The sequence below is a fragment of the Hippocampus zosterae genome, chromosome 8 (genome assembly GCF_025434085.1).
Source record: "Hippocampus zosterae strain Florida chromosome 8, ASM2543408v3, whole genome shotgun sequence".
NCBI classification, from domain to species: Eukaryota; Metazoa; Chordata; class Actinopteri; order Syngnathiformes; family Syngnathidae; genus Hippocampus; species Hippocampus zosterae.
The window spans coordinates 16,264,031-16,290,084 of record NC_067458.1 but is presented as its reverse complement, the minus strand read 5'-3'; the positions used below and the strand labels follow the sequence as shown (position 1 = coordinate 16,290,084).

General features: G+C 41.8%; 1 protein-coding gene across 1 annotated transcript; it reads right to left on the bottom strand.

Moving 5' to 3' along the window:
• Positions 1–74: 74 nt before the first annotated feature.
• On the bottom strand, positions 75–25,745 carry si:ch1073-396h14.1 (disintegrin and metalloproteinase domain-containing protein 10). The gene is made up of 15 exons (XM_052072832.1): positions 25,467–25,745; positions 24,129–24,276; positions 23,212–23,330; positions 22,974–23,123; positions 19,312–19,403; positions 18,650–18,772; positions 15,569–15,661; positions 15,277–15,445; positions 8,506–8,669; positions 6,134–6,305; positions 5,897–6,041; positions 4,948–5,131; positions 4,322–4,421; positions 3,101–3,321; positions 75–1,867 (listed from the first exon to the last, which is right to left on the bottom strand). Exons 1-15 carry the CDS (start codon positions 25,525–25,527, stop codon positions 1,763–1,765), a joined length of 2,046 nt encoding a protein of 681 aa, XP_051928792.1. The 5' UTR covers positions 25,528–25,745; the 3' UTR covers positions 75–1,762.
• Between the last annotated feature and the right edge of the window lie 309 nt (positions 25,746–26,054).

Below are 26,054 nucleotides of genomic sequence, written 5' to 3'. Positions count from 1 at the left end.
CTGGATGGTGTTGTTTTGTGTTTGGAAACGGCACACGACATAATTCCGCCATTTTTCTGCATTGGTACGTCATTTGTGGGTGACACTCCTCAGAGATCGGAACTGTCATCATTGTGACTTTATTTTCCACCTCCAAAGTACGTGCACAAATTCTGTTTTTGCACCGATCGCAGGGGTGAGCATTTTAAAACTGTACAGACCGGATTTGATGTAAATAAGAAATAATGGATTTTTGGTTTAGTGTAATCTGATCTCCTTGTAGATAAATGTAAATATGTGGTGTTAAAACGTGTATTTTTAATAAACAACACTTGAGGGGTCACATTGTCCTTATTTTTTATTCAATTGTTTTGCTTTTTGATAAAGAAGTGTAAATAGTCGTCAATTGACTTGAAAACAGATTGTCCTTGCACCGGCCTACAGCGAATTGTCAAGCTGACCCAAATTCACAATATAGAAAGATTAACGTAGACATTCATAGTGAAGGTTTTCGTGAGGATACGGTTTTGCGGTGTAGGTATAGCTAGCTAGCGAACTAGCTAGCTAATTTCTCACTTTATTGGGAGAAATTGGCTTTGTACTCAAGCAATTGCGCTAAATAACCACTGATGTGAACATAGTTGCTCAAGTTCCAAAATACTGTAGAGGTGGGGGGGGGGGGGGGGGGGGGGGGTCTTGCCAGACGTGCAAGCATGTCACAGTCCCAGTTTCACCACGGCCTCAAAATGGTGAGAACTCGCTAAATGCTATCTCCGCAATTCAGTATTACATTACCTGTACATGGTTCTCATCATTCAGACGTTTCCAGCAATTATGTACAACATATACAAAGCTCAGAATTTACAGGGAATGTCATTGTAAATGTACATTTTCAAGGACAGTACATTCATTTTTAGTTTGCCGTGCGTCACAATGTGGTGAACCAGTAGAACACCAATGTAATGGAAACCTGGACTCCAATCAGATCATGCATTTGCACTCGGGTTCAAAGACAAGGACATGGTGACAGAATGGAGGGAAATACCTCCCGCGTTTGTTGGGTCCACATGGACCCTTGTTGTCGCGCTTGGCTGCAGCTGGGAACAACCGGGACTTTTTCCATGACACATTTCGTAACATGAGCAGGCATTTTATTGGACGAAAACACGTCATGTATAGCCACAACATGGAACAACAAACAGATCATGGATGACCTGAATAATTATAGGGGAGATTCAATTGTTTTAAAATGGCCCCCGATGGTTGCAGTATTTTAAATGTAGTGACATTCTAATGTCTTTCGGTTATCAGTGATAGCCTTCTAAGTTTTGATAAACGTATCTGTTAATGATTTCTTTGGGTTAGCTCCACTGACGGACTCAGTCGTCTCCTTGCATTATCCTTTTACTGTATTCCTTTCCTTCAGGTCAAGAAGGTTGCAAGTGTTTGATGGTAATTATTGAGTTTGATGATTTTTGTTTGAGTTGCAGAACATGACAAATTCATTTCTGTATAAGGGCATTCGTATATAAATATGTGTTTGGAGATGCTAGTAAAATCGCTACGGTTGCATTAAGCCCCCTGAAGGGCAAGCAGGTGGTGTTTAATATATAAAAAAATATATATCTAACTATCAGTTGTTAATTCGTCTGATGCCTTTTTAATTTATTTCATCTGTATTGAGTATTGTAACCAAATCTGTCTCTCCAAGGAAGTTAATGGAAATGGGACACGAAATCCATCCCAGACAAATTAAATGTATTTGATCTATCTTCAGGGTGAGTCACTCCAGGTTTCTGGTATCCAGTGTTTGGCCACATAGGCAGACAGTGCAGCCCATTATTGCAGACAGTATCAGGATAGCCAACAAGATGGCCCACCAGTGAGCCTGTGGACAGAAAAATCTACACACAGAAAAGTCTACACACTAGTCGAACAAATCATGAAAATCTGCTTATTTTTGATGCCCATTCTGAATGCATCGGGAAAAAAAAATACACTTCATTGAGGTGCTCTTAAACCCGGATGAGCATTCCAGATTCGCCACGGTGTCAAGAAGATCTAAGGTCGCTACCTCACACCCAAACATCTGAAGAAGGCTTCATTCACCAACATTCCCCCACACATTAAACTGAGAAACAAATTTATTGCAAACATCAGCTGTAATTACTCTTCAACTCCTGAATCAGAATTCAGCATGTTGGAAGTTGTTGATGATGAATCTTGTTTTGAGCCTGCACTGATTCACATTTTCCTGTTAAATTACATGATATGCGCAAGGTATTTGGTGTTGTTTTATGTATTGACCATTCTTTGTTTTCTTTGAACTCAGCCTTTAATTTTAGATGAGCTTCTCAACCTTTGGCTGTGGAAGAGATCCTTATTCTGCTAAATGCTAATATAGTTGAAACTTCGTTACGTTCCTCTCACCAAAGATCCTGAAGAGGTTAGAAATCAGACCGTGAATGTGTTCGTCCATCATTGTATGCTCCTTGCCGACTTGCCTTATCTTCTTCCTTGGCATATTATGGTCAAATCATTTTTTTCTTAGGAACATTTAAACCAGCTGTCAAATATACGGCCTGTGGGCCGGAACCGGCCCCGACGAGGTTCGATCAGGCCCGCAGAATACTTTAAAAGGAGAAAAATGCATAAAAGACAGATTTAATATTTACATTTAGATTGTATATGCACATGTGCAGATGGTTTATAAATTCCCTTTTTATATAAATCTTGTTTAATCTTGAAATGCATTACTATATTTTTCAATTACTTATTAAAGTTTTGTGCTTTTGTACAATCACTGGGATCAGTTGCATTGCATATATGTGAATGATAAAAGTAAATTGCGCATTTGTCTAAGAAATTTAAGGGGTTTTATGACATGTTTTGTAACCTTTTCCTAATGTTATTGTCCTTCACTATACCAAAAACAAAAGAAAGACATGATATTTTGGTTATTTATAGCAGAATATGGTATAATTTTAATGGTCCGGCCCATTTGACATTTACCGAGGCTATATGCGGCCCAAAATGTGAAATGAGTTTGACACCCCTGATTTAAACCGTTGTCCAGCTATACTGTCTGTTTGCCCCTTTGAAGTTTGACTTCCATAATTACCTTCATCCACTCTCCCATGTCTTCAAATTCATCAAGGTTGAGAAAGGAGTTCTTCAACCTGGCGATGGGGCCGTCTGCATCCAGCAGGCGGCAAACCTGGAATTTGTCGCAGTAGCCTTGATTAGCCATGCATGGCGCACCGCCCACCAGGGGCAAAGCCTTTCTCTGGAAGTGACGGACCAACACGGAGGAGGTGGTGCTAGCACATGTCTCGGGCTCACCTGCCATTGGTTTGCAGAAAATAGAATTGGACAAATGGACAGGAAAAACAGATTAGTCACCATAGTGTCTAATTTCAATAAATCAATCTGTCCTTCGGATGTAACTTTGGAACCAACCACGTTATCCTGTTTGTTCTTCGGAATTAGGTTCAAGCAGGGGTCCCCAAACTTTTTTCCTGTGAGGGCCACATAACTTTTCCCTTCTCTGATGGGTGCCCGGTTTCAGTTTGTAACATCAACGATCGTAGGGGAGCTTAAAAAATTTATTGTTTCCCAGAAAGCCACACATAAACAAATAACCCTTTCCAGGTTATTTACAGAAAAAAAAGTCAGGAAAAAAATAACACGATTAATGAAATAAATAATATCTAAATAACCCTCTCTTAGTTCTTCACAGAAAAAAACAGGAAATAAATAATAACTAAACAACTCTCTCTCTTTATAGCCCCTTGAAATCCACAAAAAAAGAGTTCTGCCATCTACGAGAACGCCACCTATCTTGTCTTGTTTGTCTGCTACCGTCTTGTTCACGTGTTCTACTAATTGATCTGAGACAAAACACTGAAACATTCTATGGTGTGTAAATACCCTTGTGACCTTGATTTCAACCCTATTTGCGTCATGGGTCATTTTGCCCCGAAGACCACCTTTGTACAGCTTCCATGGAAATGTGAATAAAAACATTTCAATTTTTCTGCAGTTGGGGACAATCTAGGAAAAGTCATAAAATTTCAAATTAAAAAATTATCATTTAGGGTTTTTGGGGGGGTGTTTTTAACACAGTGATGGGTCATTTTGACCCGAGCACAACAGGAGGGTTAGAGGGCCGGGTCAAATGTGCCAGCCCGCGGGCCGTAATTTGGGGACCCCTGGGTTAAAGGAAAACAACAAGGCCCCAAAGGTGGCTTCTATGCAAATTGACATAAGCGGACGGAACGGGAAAGTGTGGGTGTGTAAACAGATTTCTGGAGCACAAAGGTTCATTGGGCTATGAGGTTACCGGGCTGCTGGCAGCACAGGTGGCATTTCTGCTTCTTGGAATCACCCGGACAGTCACACTGCTCCAGCAGGTGTTTCACACACACAGACTCGGCACAGACCTGCAGACCCCGAAAACCCCCCCAAAAACAACTCAACATTTGTAAATTAGGGCCGGTGTTCGTATTAATATGGGGATTGAGCACTGGTCCGAAACGGAATCTTACTTATAGATTCATAGAAAAGCGAAACACGTCTCAATCCTGGCTGCTCAGCACATGATGGCTAAGTTGACAATAATACAAATTTACACTGCGAGTGTTTTTATTCTTTGTAACTTCCTGACTTTTTTTTTGTGTTGGTCACTCCCATTTGTAGAAAAAGGTGAGTGCATGATTGATTATTTTTCGTGTGTGCCAACTTTCTGTTTGCATGTTCTGTTTCACATGGATCATTTTGAAAAATCTTTCCCTTAAGTGTGCTAAATTGGTAAATTGTTTTTCTCTCTCTGTCAGCACTGATTGATAGGGGCTGGGGTCAGCCCAGAATGTCTCCTCTCACACAGAAAGCCAACCTGACTTGGCCGTAGCTGTCCTGTGAGTATGACTCGGATCATCTGTATAGAATGAATTTGTTTTTCGGTCTCACCCCATTCAGGCAGACACGAGTCCCTTGACTGCAGAGGCTGAGGTTTTCTTTTGGCCTCGGATCAGGGCACACAGGTGAAAGACCCGAACAAATGCTGGCCATCTGACAGTCCGTCTCTTCGTCACAAGCTTGGGCCTCTGACTTAAAACTGCACTCCTGACTGCAGCAAATGCCCTGACTGGGACTAGAAAAGAGAGAAGGCACATGTTGGCTGCACAGATGCTACATCGCAAGTATCAAATTCAAGGCCAGCAGGTCAGATCTGGTTCGCTGAGTCATTTTTTTTATGCCCAGTGAAAGCTTGCTACAAGTACAATATTTTCTTGATTTACATTCAGAACTACCCGTCTATTTGAGTTCTCACATTGCAGAGCAAGTTAGTTAAGGGACAAAAAATTGGGTAACTGGCTTGCTCGCTAACTAGCTTCTAGCTAGCAACGTCAACCTTGTTGACTCATTTGAAACAGCATCACAGCACTGTGCAATAAAGCAAGTGGAGAAAAAAGTAGTATGGTACAAAGACAAAAAAAAATGTTTAATTTATTCACACCACAGGTGTCAAAGTCAAGGCCTGGGGGGCCAGATCTGGCCCGCCACGTTATTTATGTGGCCCGCTAAAGCAAATCAAGCTTGTCAAGTTCCATGATGCTTGCTAAAGTCTGAACCAAAATTTTGAATTGTCATATGTAATCCACAATAACAGTCATTATTCTTCACTTTTGATTTTAAAACTAGTAATTCATAAATGTGTTGTGCGCTGTGTAATATGTGGAGGTGATAAAAAATTTATATGGTTTCCCAAAATTCATAACGGCCCTTCAAGGCAAAACGTAACTACAATGTGGCCCGGTACAAAAATGAGTTTTACACCCCTGATCGACACAGCTACACAGCTACCTGTGATGAAAGTTAAGTGTGAAATCGCTGGTGAGTGTATTCAAAAATGTACCTGCATATTTTGCCAGGCTTGAGGCGACACTGCACCCCTACTCGCTCTTTCGCGCTGTAGCAGCAGAGGTCTGTGTCATTGTGTCCCACATCGCACTCCTCGCCTTCCTCCACTATCTGGTTACCGCATATGGGCTGATCACTGACTGGCCGCAGAGAGAGCACGTGTAAATACCGTGACAATCCAGAGATAATATTTATAGTGACTCACGCTTGTAAAATGTGAACACGTGCTCACCCACGAAGCAATCGTCCTTCTTGAGGCGCAGCAGCTCACTGATGTGTTTAATGCTGCAGGGGGACAGTTTGTCGTTGTTTTCACGCACATCATCTGTGGCCTGAGGAAACATCAGGTATCGACCCTTTCCACCGGAGGAACCCAGGTCGCCGCAATTAGTGCCTTCATCGTGCTACTACACAAAAAAAAAAGACATACATTAAGACTAGATTTGGTTTCAATGTACAGCTCGAAATATCTAATGAGATCCAATACAACAGTATTAGTGATGTCACTTGGGAAAAATGACAGTCCACCACTTATAAACGTAAAACTTCTGCTTCACACCACAACATTAGTGCAATCTAAAGTGACAAAAGCTACAGTCCACAAACTGCCTCTCAAATTAACTTTTTTAAAAATTCCTCACGATTCCATCTTTCTGTGCCGGACGTGCGTGCACTCATGGCCGACAACAAGGCGCTCTAAAGTGGCGACAATAGCATATTGTTAAGAGAAGATGCATTTTCAGGCATGAGCTAGTTAGGCATGTGCAGTTAGCTAGCTAAGCATGCCTAGCTTGCTAACCGCACATTTCAATTGTACCTCTGAGGCGATTGAAGATGCTCAAATTCTTTTGTAGTTTGGGTGTGTGTGTGTGAGGGGGGTTGCGGGGGGTGGGGGGATTGAGCCTCGTTTCAGTCACGTTCCAAAAATCTGAAAAACCGAAATGTTAACAAACAATTTCGCGCTACATCTCCCCAATTGACAACGATATGGAATTGGAAATTACTCCATTGTGAGACAAATAAAGGTTTTCTTATCTTATATCGTTCTCAGTCTTTACACACCAGTTATCTTCAAATGCGTATGATTTATTTCGAAACAGATCTCTGGATTCACTTTCCAAGGTCTTTAATGTTACAAATATTCCAAATCCAGACAATGTGAAGTGGTCCTTGTATTTTATGTTGCTTGACACCCAATCAACTAAATAAGTTTTTTTGTTATTGTTGTTAAAGTGTCAAGTATTCAGCTGTAGACATAAAAAGTAAGCAAATAAATATGTAATCAAGTGAGATCCTCCAGGAGGCCAGAATGCTGTGTCATTGACAGCCACAGAGCAGTTATCTTTGTTGTATCATATCGCCAAGATTGCTGTCGAATGTGATGACCCTGAAGGAGCACGGGAATGTCATGTTCTCTATTGAAAGAACAGTAAGCCCCTCTTGCTTTGCTCTCGTATTTGTAAAACATCTTTAGGAAGAAATGTACTGCTAACGCGATGGGTATTCTCCCCCCCCAAACTTCCTGTAACAATATGTAAATTAGACCGCAAACATTTCAAAACCCAACACAATCTATAAATTGTCCAATTCAATTGGAAAAAGAAACAAATCTCATATATTGTGAATTAAAATTAGTCCGAGACTTTATGGAGAATCGTTCACCCAAATGGCGTTGTCTTCTCTACCAGTTAGCAACATCTGGACTTAGTCATTGTTTTACATTTCAAATAATATATTTGAAGTAGGGTGTGTTCCCCTTTCTTTTTCCATTGTAATCACGCTCACGGAAGGGGCCAATTAAAGACGGAAACTGTGCCATAGTTGACTTGTAACTGCATTTCCTTTGAGTTTAAAGGGGGTTGCTTCAGTAGGGGAATGGGCTACAAAATGGAGTGACCCTTTTAAAAATAATATTTCTCTTCTATTGTGTACATTTGTGACCAGGAAAAATATGGGCGTTTGCGGATGGATAGTAACTTATACTGCACGGGCAACTGTACAGTAAATAAGAGAGGGAGATTAGAAGGATGGGACGTAAACAAGTTAATAGCTGTTTGGATTTCATTGCTATGACACAGTTACTCAGAAATCCTCTCAGACTCCACATCCATCTGCACGGGGTAACAATACAAGAGAGGCCAGAGATTGACGTAGTAGAACTAATCAGCTCAGGAGTAGCTCTACAAGATTCTTTTTGCTCCATGGAGGTGCAAAAAGGGAGGCCTGAGTGAAAAGGCACGTTTGGCACAGTGAAAAAAGGCTTGTGGGTGTTTCCAGTAGAACACATAAAGGTGCATACGTGCATCCGGTGTGTGTGCGCATATAGGCTGTGTTTTGTCATGGTGATTTCCTGGTGACGGCAGGACTGAAAAGGAATTCAGTAAAGCCGGTAAACATACAGAATAGTCCAACACAAAGACACGTATTGAGAAAAGTTTTTTTGTGAGAAAGGTGGCACAAAAGAGGGTTTCCGGCGTTTTGTTATTTCGGTGTTCGGACGAGAAAATTCTCCTGCTTGCGCAGTACCGACAGACACGCTAATATTTTTGTACACTGGGTCTAAGATTGTAAGATGTGATGAGATATTGGAGAAAGGCGACTGACCGGAGATCCAAGACTGTGTCCGAGTTCGTGAGCGAGGGTCAACTGGACGTGTCGAGGAGGCAGGAACTGTCCGTAGTTCTGAATCGTGACCAAACCTGTGTTCAGGGTGGAAGGGCGGCCATTGCGAAGGGTAGTGTACTGCGAACAGATACCTCCCCAGTTACCTGAAGACAAGAAGAGAAAAGGAGCTGAATTTTTATATCATGCGTTTTTTTTTTTTTTTTTAAATCGCGCTCGTTTCAAATGTGACTAATGGTGTTGAGGTCAAGGTCAGTCGATCAAGTTCTTCCACACTCAACTCACCCAAGCATGCTTTGCGCGTTGCCACAGAAAAACCTTAAAGACATTTTTCAAACACGGCAATCTCTGATTGACTGCTTTTAATTTTTTCGCTAATATATTAACTAATACCTTGTGGAAGTATATGCTTGTTTCTATGTAATCGGACATACAGTAGTAGTGCCTTGAGATACAAGCGACCTGACTTACAAGTTTTTTGAGACGCAGCCATTGGTGGCAGTGAACTCAACGCACCTCACTTGACAACAAGCGGCAATTTCGCATGGTGAACACTTTTTCAAAAAGGAAGCTTTGTCCTGTTCATTTATTGCCATTTGCAGTTGAAATTTCCTGCCAAACTAAACATCAAACAAAGAGAAATACATGTGAATTTAAAACGACCATATAGCCTTACTTTAAAATCTCCTGGCTTAACATTAATGCTGAATGGTAGGAGCCATAGACGGGCTCATGAATAGCACCGTTGTAATGCTTAAAAGAATGTGAATTTGAACTCAAACGGTGCAGCAAGACATGTAGACAGACAATTCAACCACACTCAGGCATATTCTGTATTCTTCATGCCAATGGCCGAGCTATGCACACCAGAATTATTTACATTCTGTTTAATTATGATATGACAATACTGTATGTTTTGATAAAGTACATTGTTATGTCGTACCCATTTATTATAAAAGTGTTTTGAGTTAAGAGCATGGCCCACGGAACAAATTAACTGTTTTATATTACCGTTAAAAAAAAACAACTTTATAGGTTGAGGACGGAAACAGCTATTGTCAATCCATTGAAAAAAAGTGCCGTGTCGTGAGAAAAGAATAGCCTGTAATGCTTTAATATTGATCAATGATAGGTGTTCACAAATGATAGATATGTTACAGTTTCTCGTAGGGCTCCCTTAAGTAGCAATAGCTTGAATCAACCATCGGTGATCCTGCAACGGGGCCGTCACACTCTTCACACATCCCATTGACAAGGTTGCATAACTGACCTTGAGCTACTGGAAACACAAAGCTTTGCTTGCTTAAGTTATCAAACTAACAGTCACACAGACAACAGTCAACATGTACGCAGTCAAAACGCCCCACCCCAGCTCTGGGTTTATGTAACAGTTCTAGAAAAAAAGGCTGCGGTGTGTTTACCAACAGCTGGTCATCCTCACATGAATGCAATGAGGATATGCGACGTCATTCAGGGGCCTTCACTGTACAGAAATTGATTGGGCAAAGGGGGCACATATGACAGAGGCGCCTCATCATGGGTGACATTATGTGACACGATGACGCCTGAAGGTTTTCCTGGAGAAAGCACGTGTCTGAAAACAATGAAACGCAGATCAGCGTAGTTATCCGGCTTCCTGGATCCGAGTGTCCCTGATTACATGACTTTCCCACCACCCTTGCAGCTGCGACGGTCGCCACTGCACCGGCGTATTCTTGTTTTTTTTTTCCTTCCTTCCTTTTGTCATTGCATCGCTTAGTCAAATTGCCCTGATGGCATATAACATAGGTGTCAAACTCAATGCCCGGGGGCCAGATCTGGCCCACCACATAATTTGACGGGGCCCGCGAAAGCAGATCAAACATGCCAACTTCTACGATCCTTTCTAAAATATCTACCAAAATTATAAGTTCTCGTATGCAACAAATAAGAGAGCTATTCTAAGCATTTTCTTGTTACCAAACCCCTCATGATAGCAACTTCAAAAATGGCTAAATCAGCATTTTTTTTCTTGACTACTTTATCTGTTTTTAGTCATAAACAGCCCTCCTAGTGAAACAGTAACTAAAATGTGGCCCGCGGCAAAAATGAGTTTGACACCCGTGTCATATCATGTGACCAAAATTTTAAGCAACATTTTGGAGTGATGGACATGAAAGGAGATTTTTTTCCCCTGTGGTAGTTATCATCTGTATATCTGTCGCTGAAATCTGCAGTTTATAACGATCCTTTTTAATCAACTTTGACTCGACTTGCATCATAATACCGTCGGCCAAGACACGTTTTTACAGCTACTACTTGTGTGATAATTCATAAGAAGGTTGGCCAGCATCCTGAAACAAAACTTTTGACCGTGACTGTTCCTCTGTTTGACTGTAAGGTACTTTATGCTGCACATTTAGCGAGCGTGGATGCTGAGCACCACTAAAAGTCAGCTCCTGCAATTGCCCCGTGGGCGCCACTTCAATGTGTCCAACCTGGCCTGCCATGTGTAGTTTAGGTTAGTCACTTTATTTTTTTGTAATTTTTACGCAATACATTTTATGTAACCAGACCTGTGGAATCCCCGATTTTGGGGCGGCGGGGGGAAATGGAAGTTTGCTTGTCTGTTAAAAATATCCCGGTTTCAGAGAAATGAGAGTTCACTAGGTGTCATTGAGGACTGTGGGAACCAGCTGTGGTCATCTGGATTTCCCATCAGCGTGTTTGTGCGGGCGCAATTGAGATTTCGGCATTACAGCTCGCAAAGAATAACAAAAGTGACTCCGTGATTCGACCCCCCCAAGGCCGTTTAAGAAACAATGAGCGCAGAGGCGCCAAAAAGGAAGCAGCCAATGATCCTTTAATTAATATAGTATGATATGCTGGGCCGCTCGAGCCCACAGTGAAAAGACAAAAGAACTAATCGGGAATTCTCATTGCACACACTGCTTTGCCACCCCGACCCCCTGTCCCCTGCGTCCGCTAAAAGACTCATTCAAGGAGCCGGGATTCCTAGAAAGAGTCCAGAAAGGCCTCTTTGCTGTGGATTTTGGCAGATTGAGCACAATAGGACCAGCACATTTTTCTTCCCTTCTTTTACTACTCTTGGCCACAGGAAAGTCGCTGTGAAAGGCTGCTATTCTTAACCGCATGAATGAACACAACCGCAAACGAACTCCGACTCCAGATCCCTTCACCTAACAGCAACAACAAAAACAAGTGCATGAACGAAGGAAAATGAGCTAACTTCAGGAAACATATCGGCGCGAATAAAATATTACTCTTCTCTTGAGGCACATAAAATGTTTTCACATTGTTTGATACAAACACCCGAACAATGGTCCAGGGGATTTTTTTTTTCCCCTCCAGAGTTCATTGACCTCTACATTTGAACAAGGTATTCTACAGAGGCAGGATTTATTTCTCCAATGGATTTTAATTCACTTATTTTTTTTTCTTTTTGACAAGACCTTGTGATGATAAGACAGATAGTTACCAAAAACCACACACTAGTTTCAAGGTCAAGGTTGTGCTGATTAGCCTTTTCAAGATGTTATTTGGCCTCTGGGGAGGAGACAAAAATGGAGACATTTTAAAGATGGTTTGAAAATGAAAAGGACATTTTGTTGATCAAAATTTATTGAATAATTGTCATTGTTATGTAGATATGCTGCACAAGACATAAGTTTGTCCCTCATAGTATCTTTCACATCTAATATTTGGTAACCAAATCACAGCTCTTTGTTGATACAGTTCAGTTTTACGCCTCTGCATCCAATGAAATACTATAAAAACGTCACAAAAAATTGGTTATAAAAATAGCACATAATGTCAAGAAATGTGTGAAAATCTTATATTGTTTGGAAGGAACGTGCGTTTGTGGGCCAATCAGAAGAGTACTTTGTGTGTGTCATGTCTGTCTGTTTCTTTTGTTATCAGCCGCAGCTGGAGTGAAGGGCGGTTCCCTCCGGCAGGTGCACCTGATCCGCGTTTACTAATCAAACCTGCCGTGTATTTAAGGACTGACAAGCTGCCTTTTTATTTTATTTTTTTTGTAGGATTAGTGACCTTGCTTTTTAGACTGCCTCCGGTGTTGTTATTAGAACTTCTTGGTTTGTAAGTATTTTTGTTTTTGAGATTTTTGCTGGTTTCTTTACGCATGTTTGGACTCTTGCTAGTTTGTTTTGTGTATTTTCGGGTTTTGCTGTTACCTTGCTATATTTTGCTAAACTTTTTTTTTCCCCTCTGTTGTTCTTGAGTCTTCTTTTGAGCTTGAGGTACCGGCAGCATGTGGACCTACGACCGTGCTCAGTAAGTGTCTGCCACATTTGACCAATCTGGTTAGAGCAAATCCAAGGTGTTGCTCCGCAAAGTAAAGTTTCATCATTGTTCGCAGTATGTCCTAGTAGCATCTCCAAATTGAAAGCCAAGTTTAATATAATGGGATATGCTCTGAAGTGTGCATCCCAAGATCATTTCCTCACACTGTCAGCACTGAACTTTCATATATAACTGCTTCAAACAAAGTGTATGCAGGAAAGTGGTTCGGATTGCACGATTGCGTCTCGTGTGTTTTGTTTTTTGTCATTTTATGTTATCTTTTCTTTTGATGGCTGCGCGGGCACCTGCAGCGGCTCCTCTTGTTGCATGTTGTCTTGAGAGGGAAGAAATTTTATCTGCTGTATTTTGCACATACAGCACATTTGACAATAAAGTTGTACTTGACTTGACTTGACAGAAGCGTGGGTGTGCGGAAAAATATTCATTTAACCAAATTGTGCAAAAGATGCCTCCGGGCTGTCACTGGCAATATTCAGTTCAGCTGCTCATTCCACAAATGTGTGTTACTTAAAACAAGGCAGCATATGATTTATTGCCAAGACGGTTGTCACAGCAAACATACTTTTTATGCTATGTTTGGGGAAAAAAATTCAAGGCAACTGTCTCTTGAGGCACCACCAAACAATAGATCGTTGCTATCAGTTTAAGCAGAGCTGGAATTTGACTGTGGTTTAGCATTTGCCCCCCACCTCATTGACATATGAAACTCGACTAGAGGAGGACTCTGGTGTGATTAATGGGGGTGGTGCGCATAAGAGCGTCTGCACGTGTGTTTGCGGCGCACCCTGCTCTTGCCGCAAGGGCACAGGGGTCTCTGAGGCACACATTAGCCAACAGAAGCAATAAACGGGTGGATTTGGGTTAGAGAGATTTGGTTGTCTGAGGTCAAATTTGATTGGAAAACTCATTGACCAGTCACGTGGCGCGGAAAAGTCACAGCAATCCCCATTGGCTACAAATTTTGTGCTCCTCACGTGAGACGTCACGGTGGCGATCACGCTGCGGAATGTAGCCTCTCGAATACGTCTGAGAGCGGTGACAGAAGTGGTGGTGTGTTCAGGTGTCAAAGGTTCATTGGGGCCTAATCACATGTCTGCTTTCACCCCCGACCTCCACCTCGTTTTAGCCAATCAAAAGCTGTGTATGAATGACAGGCAGGAAGAGTCCTCTTATCGACACAACTGCCGGAGTTCACCAACTTCCTGCTGCCCAACAGTTATGCCGCACTCGAAGCCTGCAAAATATCACCCTTCATGGAAAATTTGTCTTCCATCCAATGTTTTTATTTGAATTTGTGTTTTTAGTTCCCTGCATTAAAGACTTGCCAAGCAATTTTAGCGCCAGCTATATGCGAAAAAAACGTTTACGTTATCGCATGGTTGGGAAAGCTTTTGTCCTCAAGGTTCACATTTGATTTTTAAAACGTGCGTAAGGACCATGCCATGAGCAGATGGGGTTAAAAAAAAAATCCTTAATGTGCATGTAAAAGAGGTTATTGTGTCAAACGAATAACCCATTTGGTGGTGTTTGGACAAAAAACTAATTTGTTTTGTGCTAAATGTATAACTCAAAGTTGCGTCAGTCCCTTTATTTGTAACGCAACTGTTCTAATAGTGTAAAAAAAAAAGATGCGAGATCTAAAACAACTCAGTCAGAAAGGGATCAACAATTTATTAATTGGGGTTATGTATTTCATCCACAAAGTCAAGGGAATGAAGAACCCATTTGGAGTTGTTTGTCACAAACAACCCAATTATGGTTTTGGGTGTTATTCATTAATTTTTGGGTTCAGTACATAGCCCAAGAAGTTGGGGCATTACCTTTTTGGGCCACTTTAAGTTTAATACCCAACTGTTTTTCAAACATATGACTTTGTTATAGCTCCTGAGTTAATACCGCAAAACGTGAGCACAAAGCTCCACCTCATAAAGTCCCCAGGTATGCCATTTAGCAAACATACTGTATAGGCTCCATCAAACACTGGTTTCGGCTCTGTAATCATGATCAAGGAGTCATATAGGCAATGAATCAGTGGTGCACCATGCAGAGGTTCAAACACTGATGCGGAGCAGGCAAATATTATTTCACCTTTCAAGTCAAATATCTTGGGGAGAGGGTGGACTGGACACACAAATAGTCTTCCTGTTTCGGTTAGCTGCTTTCACTTCTTCTGTAAGACGGCAATTTGAATGTGTTGACGTGTGAAAACATAGATGTATCCCCCCCCCATTTGAAATGTATGTAATAATACACCATTTTGGGATGCATCATTGCTTGTACATGTACGGGCTTGGCAACTTCCTCTCCAAGTGATGCAAACACAATACAATAAAAATGGAAAATAAATCATTGTTAATGTACGCAATTAGTTGTACGATATAAAATGTCTTTTGAGAGGCCGCAAACCATCAAAAGTGTTTTGCAGCTCACCGGCCTTGCCCTCCCAGGCGAGTCCCAGCACTCCGCTGTAGTCTCGGTTGGTTAGCAGGTACGACAGGCAGAAGTTGCCCCAGTTCTTGTCTGAGTAAAGACTCAATAGCTTCTCTGGGCCAATGTAGAGAGGATTCAGAGGATCCGTTTTGTTCTCCTCTGTCATTACCTGATCAGATACCAAATCAATATAACGATGCATATTTTCACACAGCATCCATGTGAGTCAAACATGAAAGCAGCGGCTTATGTTTGAACAGTTCTTTTGCTGTAGAGTGCAGTATCTTCTTACAGTGAGGGATTTGACTTTAAAGTTGATCAGCTTGATGCCATCAAATTCCACTTTGTCATATATGTCATTGACCGCTCTCATGTAGGAGGCAACCTGGGAACAAACCACAGAAAGATGTGAGGAAATATTAAGGTTTATAGGTCTCTTTGGGTCATTGTTTAGAAGAGATTCAATAATAGAGTTCATTCATTCTCTGATCCGCTTCATCCTCACAAGGGTCGCGCAGCGTGCTGGAGCCTATCCCAGCTGTCTTCTGGCAGTAGGCGGGGGACACCCCAAATCAGTTGTCAGCCAATCGCAGGGCCCACAGAGACGAACAACCATCCACACTCACATTCACACCTAGGGATAATTTGGAGTGTTCAATCAGCTCGCCATGCATGTTTTTAGAATGTGGGAGGAAACCGGTGTACCCGGAGAAAACCCACACAGGCCAAGGGAGAACATGCAAACTCCACACAGGGAGGTCGGAGCTGCAATTGAACCAGGTACCGCTGCACTGTGAGGTCGACTCACTAACCACTGGGCCGCCTTAAGAATAGTTATAATTTGAAAAATACATCTGTTTAATAAAATCTTGATTCGAGTTGTAGTTTTCAGAACTGTTTATTGCCCCTAGGCAGTTGAATTGACTACCATGTAGAAATGATATACATTTCTTCCCGACACAAATAAACAAAACTGTTCAAGAGCAATATCCTATTCAGTACAATTAAACCCTGCCTTAAATCCAAAAATTCCTAAAGAACTGACATCCATCCATCCATCCATTTTCTGAACCGCTTGATCCTCACTAGGGTCGCAGGGGGTGCTGGAGCCTATCCCAGCTGTCTTCGGGCAGTAGGCGGGGGACACCCTGAATCGGTTGCCAGCCAATCGCAGGGCACACAGAGACAAACAACCATCCACACTCACATTCACACCTAGGGACAATTTTAGAGAGTTCAATCGGCCTGCCACGCATGTTTTTGGAATGTGGGAGGAAACCGGAGTACCCGGAGAAAACCCATGCAGGCCCGGGGAGAACATGCAAACTCCACACAGGGAGGCCGGAGCTGGAATTGAACCCGGTACCTCTGCACTGCGAAGTCGACTTGCTAACCACTGGACTACCGGGCTGCCCTAAAGAACTGACATCCACCTAGAAAAGTTTATATTTGCACATAAGTGGCAGCAAAGCACTTTTTTTTCTATTAGACAAGGTTATGGCCCAACTAAATTAAGCTCCTCCCCTCACTTGACTGTAGTTCCCTGGCACAAATATGCACTAAATAACAGAAGATATTTTGGCCTCTTTCAAATCAAAAGGCTCATGACCAACTTCTTGTCATTCATAATAATATTGAGGCCTTAACGGGGAAATGGCACACAGCACCCTTAGGCAACTCCGCTGCGCAGTATTTTCTGCAGCGACCATACCCTTAAAGATGCATGTGAAACCCACTCACGTGTGTGAATGTACTGTATAAACAGTGGGAGCTGAACACGCACACAAAAAAAGTTGAACCAGCAGGGGAAACTTCCCTGACTGTAAATATTGACACCTTGGACACAGTAGATGGTGAAAGCAGGCCAGCAGTGATTGACAACAAGCGTTTTGTCTATTTACAACAACAGATCATGTTACAGAATGGCTTACAATGTATTTTCATAGTCCACCTTGCAAGAGTCTGGCAGGAACCCTGGTGTGGACTGGTGTGTTTGATTGCTTTGTGTGGAAAGAATGCAAAGGGGGTCAGTGGAATTGATGCGAGGTCAGATGATGGGGAGAGGGATGGAACGGCAACTCAAGACCAATTTACAGGACAAATACTCGTAATTATTAGGTTGTATGTTGTGTTTCTATTGTATTTTGGTAAGTTGACTATGCATTTTGTTGTTAAAACACACCCCATACTGTATGCTGTGCTTTTTGCGTTGCCATGTCAGCTGTGTGCAGACCGATAGTTATTTCAGTCATGCAGAAGCAACACTTCAATCATGTTGTTCTTTGTTTGCTACGTAGCAAAATGAAATGTCGTGAAAATGGATTTCAGTGAAATTTGCTCAGTAGCTGCAATCGGACTAAAGGAATACAGTAGTTTATTAAGCTTTTGATTACGATCTGCATATGGAACATTCTCATAGCAAGGGCATAATGCAAATCATTTTTATGTCAATCTGGATTCAGAATAGTTTTGTCTCAATCAAAAGATGTAAGCTGATTTTGATCCATGTCTTGAGTCTGAATCAGGTATAGGTATCCATATCATTTGTGCAATCCTAGATTGAACAGTTTTTGATCAGTCAGTGTCACACACGGATGCACACTTAGGGTAGAAGTCCAAGTGCCCACTTCACAGCAGTGATCACTGGCTCTGTTTGAGTGTGAGGGGTCTTAAATTGCCCTGGCCAATTTGACAAAATCTGCAAGTGGGGATCTTCTTGAAGTTCCTTATGAATGTAAATTTTGCATCTCCTGCAGGGACTCCATCGAGGCTTTTTAGGCATGAAGACTGCGGCTGAATTTAACGGCATTCAGAGGCACCGCTTCCACTGGCCAGGGGGTAAGTCGGCATTGTTCATTCCCACAACGGCGCATCACACGTTTCTAACTGCGTGCATGTGCCAAAATACCAAAAGAAAGAAAACTCCACCCACATGAACAATTAGAAGAAATTGAAACTTAAATCATGAATGTTGATTAAAAAAAATGTAAACACACTTCAGGGGCAATTGGTGTGTAGCTTCAATTTGACCCAGTCACAAACTGAACATGATCAGGCGACTCGGGGACAAAATCTGGCTATTGGTCATTCTTTTAATGTGAATGTAAAGCAAAACCTTTGTGGATCCAGCTACACAGTGATTTGGTTTCGCTTTGGCTGACATCTTCTGTGTGAAGTTGGTATGCTTCAAATGATCGCCACTGTGACTTCACAGTCAGGACTGTGGCTGCAATACAATTCAGCACTGTGAATTCAGGAGATTAGAGATTAAATGTGGCTCCATCGGTGATTCGCATTAGTGTATCTGAAAAAAAATACTCAAGCCAAGTGCAGTTCACTTTGCAAAGCAAGACAAATGGTGTGTGAAGGTCACCTGAGCCACAACAGCCTCCACAGACTTAAACTTGTTGAAGTAGCGGTGGTCAGCGGTGAGGTGCAGCAGGCAGCTAGTTTTGGCTTCGTCCGGCGTTCTCCTCATACGGTTCGCTGCCGCCTCCTGTGGGACGCCGACAGGGTCACGTAGGGAACTTGTAGTGACAGGAACACAACGGGAACTCTTGGAAAAACATCTGCTCGGACAATGCTCTGAGACTGGAAATGATCTCTACCACCGGGCATGTTGTTAAAAATGGATACGAGTAAATGTTCTGGAAACCATTGTTGAAAAGGGACACTTGGGACACACAATTAGTTGATGAACAATACGTCGGTTACCATTTGGGAATATTGATTAGTAGACCACATGGATGTGGAGGTACACAAACAATCAAAGTTCGGGCATGCCAAAGCACCTGCATTGCTCATATGGTACTAAGTTGTCAGGACTTTCCGATGCAGAAAGATCCGTTTCCCATTTTATGGTCTCACTTTCCTTTGTTGACATCACTTGTACATTTCTGTTGTGGCATCACAAAGAATCCAAAGGAAAGGCGAAAGTCTTCTGAAACTCTTTTGAGATGTTTTTGTTTAAATTTTGTGTGTGTGTGGGGGGGGGGGGGTATAAAGGTAATAGGTGAGGATTTTTATTTTTTTTACCTGATAAACAGGTTTCAGGTTTTGTGCAACCACATTTAGATGTTCTGTACCACAAAATCCAGAATCTGGTCCAGGTCCTCTAGTTGGTAAAACTACATAAAAAAAAATACAACAACAGGTCAATCGGATGCAAACATCATTTCACTTTCACCACACCGTACACTTCATTGTTTGCAAATCGGGCATCTACAGAGATCTTATGAATCTAAATTTCATAGACAAACTGGCCGAGACCCCTTTCTATGCCTACCCATTAAAACGGTGCTTAGCGAATATATATTTCGGTGGAACCAAGATAAATCACTACAATGGCACTAAGTTTTTATCCCAAGATTATCCAAAATGTCATTAGAATTTGAAAAAAAACATGGTCAGAATTGACTGAGCATGGCTGTGGTTACAGGGCACCTACAGTACTTATCCACCCTTACCAGATGTCTTGTAGGAGGAAACGACCCCCAAATAGTCTTTATATTAAACGCTCTAGCTTCGTAGTCCCGAATTTCACGGGACTATTTGAATCCATTGAAACAAATCAAACATCATCAAGCTGACGGAGTCAGACACTTTCAAAATAGCGCAGACGGGTTGGGTAATGTACCTCGCAATGGGGCTGTCTGATTTGTTAAAAAAAATTTAAAAAGCGGAGTGATGGGCTTGATTTCACTGGAACAAATTTGAGAACATCTTTCTTCATCCACGTCTGCAATAATACTTGCTCACATGGGAGTCATTGCATCCGTACTCATTTCCAAATCATGTTGCGCAGTCTTAGGCAGTACTGAAACAAAAACAAGTGGACTAGGTTGTGCCGATGCCGGTGTCGGATCGGCACATCGCGTACAAGCATCTGCTCACAATAACAACCAACCATCGTCTTGCAGCATTCAGTCGAGACAAATAGCCTGAAATTCCCTTAGACGCTGTTGAGTAACATGACCTCAAATCACTTTCACGTGTTGTTTGCAGTCGCACGAGAGACAGGACGTTTTGTCAGTTAACCGGTGACCCAGAAGAACTTCAAGGCGGGGGTTCTGGGGGTTGGGGGGCCGGCAACGATGGACTAGAGAGCAACACTTGATTGGGTCACACCACTCTACGAAACGCCACCTCAGCCAACTACGTTACTGTGGTTAGTTCGACGCAGGGCAAGTGAAGGAAGGCATTTCCCACACTGATCTGCCATACACATGTTTTCTCACTTCCGAAACTAAAGAGCTAAAAATTGAATCAAATTAAACCCATGCATACTTAAACCCCAAATCCACTGTGCTTTCCAAGAATTCCACAAATGCAACATGGGAGCACAGCTGCAAAAGTGTCGCTTTTGCGACATTGGAAAAAAAAAATCATCAAGTATAAGCATAAGTGATAGCATTTCAATTTTTCAACACTAGCAGAGTTCAGCCATGTTTTATAGCGATAATTCTCAATTCATTGGCTCATCCAAGAGTTACGAAGAAGCAAATATCTGGAAATGATTTATGAGCGGTTGTAGCCAATAATTAACTGCTTTGGCTTTCCCAAAAGAGTGACTGAAAATGAAACTCAACAGAAATTGAGGCCAAAGGAATCGGGCTGCACCATGACAGAAAAATGGCTGTCTTGTTTTTTTTTTTAAAGTTAAAATATTGACATTAAACTCTGGGGGGATAGTTAAGCATTAATGGGGGATGCGTGTTACGGTAAGTCTTCTTGATATCAACCACAAACATCAGGGGTGACCTAGGTTTGGTGCTTGATGAAATGAAAGTATTTGCTAACACGATAGTCATGTCACATGTTAAAGAAAGGTACATGAACATTAGTATAGAAAAAATTGTGTCTCAATGGTTCTTAAAGTGCAGTACGAGTACCACAATTGGTATACAGGCTACTTCTAGTGGACGCAAGAGAACCACAAAATTTTGCGGATATTATCGGTACAAAAAAATGACAGTGGCTTACTTTTTTTTTTTAATTGTGTACAGTACATATGTTAAAGTTCTGTTTTATTGTATGTACAATACATTTGCAATACATGTTTTAGAACGACGTGCACTGAAAAAGTTTTTTGTTGAATTACCGGTAAATTTTATTTCGTCAAGTGGTTGCACTAAATAAAATCATCTGGATCCAGATACATTTTTTTTAATGATATCTTCAGGCAGTAGGCGGGGGACACCCTGAACCGGTTACACACAGATGAACAACCATCACGGCCTCATGGTCAGACCTAGGGACAATTTTGTGTTCAATCAGCCTGCCATGCATGTTTTTGGGATGTGGGAGGAAACCGGAGTACCGGAGAAATCCCACACAGGCCCAGGGAGGTCATGCAAACTCCACAGAGGAAGGCAGGGGCTTGAATTGAACCCGGTACCTCTGCATTGAGAGGTCGACATGCTAGTGGTTAATCAGACCACCCTGTGCAGCACCAGAGGTCCCATATCTGAAGGTGATATCATGACATCATCCATCTCGGGGGAGACCACATGCACAAGGTCCTCAGTCCAAATATAAACCCGGAATGGGATTGTCAATTGTTACATCGAAACATCTCGAGCAGGATTGTTTTGCACTTTCCTGTACGCTAACTTGGCCTGTAGATGAAAGCGCAGGATGTTGTTTTGCGACGCTGTCAAGGATTTTGTTTGAGCGGAGACAAAGGAAGGCCATGTGTGCTCCCATTCCAAGATTTGGGGAATTTGGGCACACATTCCCTGAGAAAAAAAACCACACCAAGTTACACATTTGTACTTGATCATGGCAGGGATGAGGCCATTGTATGAAAACCTCCCAATACTCATTTCCCATATTGTTTTGTTGTGCTTTTGCTCCCCCTCCCCCACTTCAGTATCACGCCGTCTTCATCTCGCTTTTTCTTTGGGCACTTTTGCAGGGTTCCCTACTCCCTCTTGCTCTCCTGCCATGAGATTAGTCTGATTTCATGAGCTCGAGTTAACCAGCCGACTGAGCATTCTGGAGTTGAGATTTGACGCCAAGATGCATGTGAATCGAATTGTGAAGGGGATCTACTGTAGCATGGAATTTTAGAGCTTAACAGCAGTGAAGTTGTAGATGGCGCAGTTCAGGGGACATATGCTCAATAGCCTCACTGTATGAATCATTTGTTACAGCTGGCATGCAACTGCTGCTATTTTACTCTAATCTCCTCATCGCGTAACTTTGTACAAAGATTGCGGGGCCTTGAGATGCGAATGACACAATGTGACTTTTTCGATATGCGAGCACCATTTTTTTTGCCTTGATTTGTCAGATAAATTTTGAGATTCAAGCACTATACGGTGGCATTGAACTCAATTCAATACACACAACAAGCAGAAGTTTGACTGAACAAATCTTCAAAAAAAAAGGCTTCGGTGGGTAAAGTGGCTCTCCTGGTTGAAGTTTACTGTCAGACTAAACACAAGACAAATAATATTGCATTGCAAATTTAAACCAACCAAGTAGCTTTGCCTTAGGTAAGTGCATTTAGCTTAACGCTAACAAACAATGCATAGCGCCATCAACTGGCTAACAAATAATCTCAGTGTCACGATGCTATTAGACACGTTGGCAGACAATCTAACAATACAACGCATGGATTCTTTATCCTCTTCAAAAACAGCTCTGTGTATAACTGGAAGCTATAATATACCGCACGTGTAGAATTTTCTCACCCATGTCATCCTCACGATAGATGATGGAGTGGTGGTCGGTGACATTGTATCTGTGAGCGGCTTCTATGTGATAAGTGACGTTGCCTGTGTGGATGCTTCCTTCAAACTGACCCTCTAACACAGACCCGTGACAGGCAGAGTCGTGTTCACCTGTAAGAGCAACAAAAAAGTCGAGGTCAGTGAGCTCGAATTTTATTAGTTATGCAGGAACACTTCACACAGGCACACACAAACCTACCCTCCAATGTCCCTGAATATAAGTGTGAGAGGTCCGCGGCTGTGGCTCCATCCTCACTGACCACCTTGAAATCACCGGAGAACGTCCCGGCATCTCGTCTCAGGCGTAGTCGGAAAGTTCTAAAAGGAAATGGGAAAATCAAATACGCAATCTGGATAGGCGTAGTGCAACCTCTGAAGGCAAAACAAAATCCATTTGAATTTACAGTTACATTACATAAATTACACTCCTCCCAGTGGAAATATTAGCAACGGAATTAAAACGCTCTAGGTTCAAAATTTAACATAAAACCTTTAGCAACTGTACAGATGATGTTTGAAGTAAAATTTAGTGATGTGCGCTCTCCAGTGAGAAGTATAGGCAGTACCGTACAGTGTGTCAAAATTTCAATGTTGGATCATGTTGATATTGTTCACCCTCATCGATATGTACAAAAAAAATGAGTAAAGTATAATGTGAAAACAACCAAACAGACTTTAGCCTCAACCTCAACTCACATTAGAGTGTGAATTCTTTTCTTCTATTGTTATTACTACCGGCGACTTTGCCATATTGTTCCAAGTAGCCAGAACAGTGACATTTATATCTGCCTAACAATTTCTAGTTGGTTGGGTTATCATCACATTTATACTTGTTGTCATTATTAGTATTGGCATTTACAAAAAACAAAAAAAAAAGTTGAGCTGAAGTTTCACAGGATACAGTAGGCTGAGGTCATGACAACAATTTGAACTCTGGGTTACTGTACCCTTGACACTTGACTTTTACAGTTTGGGAAGCACACAGTACGGAAACATGTTTGAGTTCTGGAAAAAGTACAAACAGTTGGAGAACATAGTCTAATATTGGAGTCTACTTTGTTCCAATCGGGATGTATAAATGGAGTCCATCTGCACAGCCTTTTCTCTTGTCCAAACCTGTGAAAAGCAGTGAAGTCAAGGTCTAGCACTTGTCGCTGAGTTTCTGCATCTCTGCGGGCTAGAAGGTGCTTCCTGTGGAGGTCCTGCCTGTCGTATGACAGCCCCTCATAGTGTTTTATATACGGGCTGATGAAGCTCAAGTCGCCTGAGAGAAAAAGACAAAGAAAAAACATAAATTATGCTTTTTTTTTGTGTTACTGACATCCTTCAAAAATTCTATGATGTTATTTGTCATGACTGACAGAGGATACGTTCAAACACATTTTTAAAATGGTTTGTTTAAATTAATATTTTATTGACGCACTGTTGAAATTGCTGGAAAAAAATATGAACTATAAATCAAATTAACTCCCATACATTCGATCGTCTCAGTTTCATTTCAGTTCTATTAACTGACACCTAAAAAGGTCAATGAAACGTCTATTCAAATGAACATTGTTCATTTCATACGTGATCATGTCTGTTGATGTCAAGCTCACTCTATTTAGCTTTAGTTTAATCATTTCAAATGGTATTTGATTTTGGTTTCTCTTTTTAAGTTTGTTCGTATACACACTGTGCTGATGATATTTGCCTGTATCTTACCTTACCTGCAATCCGCAAATAATGATTGAATATGAAAATTAATTGTTTTTGGTTTTCCACTTCTTTTATGAAATCAATGAATCCAAATTTACCTCCTGTTGCATGTTTTTGTTTGTAACCCCTGACTTACAAAAACGCAAGCAAAAGCATCTTGCTGTACAATGGCAATCAGGATACAAAATTAGAATAACACCCAAAGGCAAGTGGTTATTTCCATCCCACGTTTGCTTCTGCTTTATTGAAATACACACTTTACACAAAAACGATGACCAAAAACTGAATAAATGGCAGTACAAGTCATAATGAAATCTTCTCCACACAGCTGGTACTTTTACTTTTATTTTTACTTCCTCTACTTTAATGACGTGTGGTGCTATAGACGGCAGTTCCTCTGAGGCATTTGGACAATGAAAGTGAAAGGGCAGCATGAAAAGTGGGAAGCTGTGGCCTCTTGTTCAGATTCTCACAGAATCTGCTTCGAGAAAATGCTTGGCCACATGATCCCCGTGCTAAGAAAGATCAATGTCACCGGTTGCTTTTGTATTTGCGAGGCGGTGACGTTCCCGAGAGGATAGGTTCGCACAAGCCAAAAGGACGGCGAGAAGGCCGATCCGTGGCAGTTGACAACAAGACACGCCCGCGCACATGTGCACACATCAAGCTACTTTATAAAGTGATAAACAATGTGCGAAAAGAGCACTACTCCACACACACACACACATGTATCTGCACATTCCTGCGACACTCTACCTGTGATCCGCTCTTGACAGTCGACCAACAGAAGGAACAAGCAGCAAAGCTGAGGCCTCATGACGGCCTCATAAGACGGGTCACTGTTGTCTCCCGTTTCATTCAGCCTCTTCCTCTTCTTGTTTTTGTATTTCACGTCTCCTTCTTCTTCTTCTTCTCCTCCTTTATCCCATTTGACCCACGCGGGCTGAAACGCACGGTTTGCCCATGCTGGAATGCGACTCGTTGGGGTGTTGAAGTCATGCAGTGGAGAGGCGTATTCAGACTTGTACGCATGCACACAGGTGTAAGAGCACTGTGAGCATATTTTGATCAAAGATTCCCGAACAGAAAATGTGATGGGGAAGCGAAAAGATTCACAATCAAGTTGTGACCTGAAGCTAAACTGGGGGGGGGGGGGGTTATTTGACAAGTGGCTTCCCTTTATGTAAACAACTAAAGTTAATAAGCAGTTTAATACAATGGAACCTCAAACCGCTCGCTTCAACCGCTTTTGTGTGGTTTTTATTTGGAGCTTGAATGCTCCAAAAGTAGCATAAATTAGAGTTTATTCATGACGCTTCAAAAGAATGTTTCAAACGCTTAGCC

What these genes read in the sequence shown, in the direction of transcription:
- si:ch1073-396h14.1 (XM_052072832.1), bottom strand. Translation starts at nt 25,527, where the DNA reads ATGAGGCCTCAGCTTTGCTGCTTGTTCCTTCTGTTGGTCGACTGTCAA. An exon ending in ATATTCAGGGACATTGGAGG is followed by an intron (nt 23,124 to 23,211) that starts GTAGGTTTGTGT and finishes TTGCTCTTACAG; the next exon opens with GTGAACACGACTCTGCCTGT. An exon ending in CTATCGTGAGGATGACATGG is followed by an intron (nt 19,404 to 22,973) that starts GTGAGAAAATTC and finishes TTTTTTATGTAG; the next exon opens with TTTTACCAACTAGAGGACCT.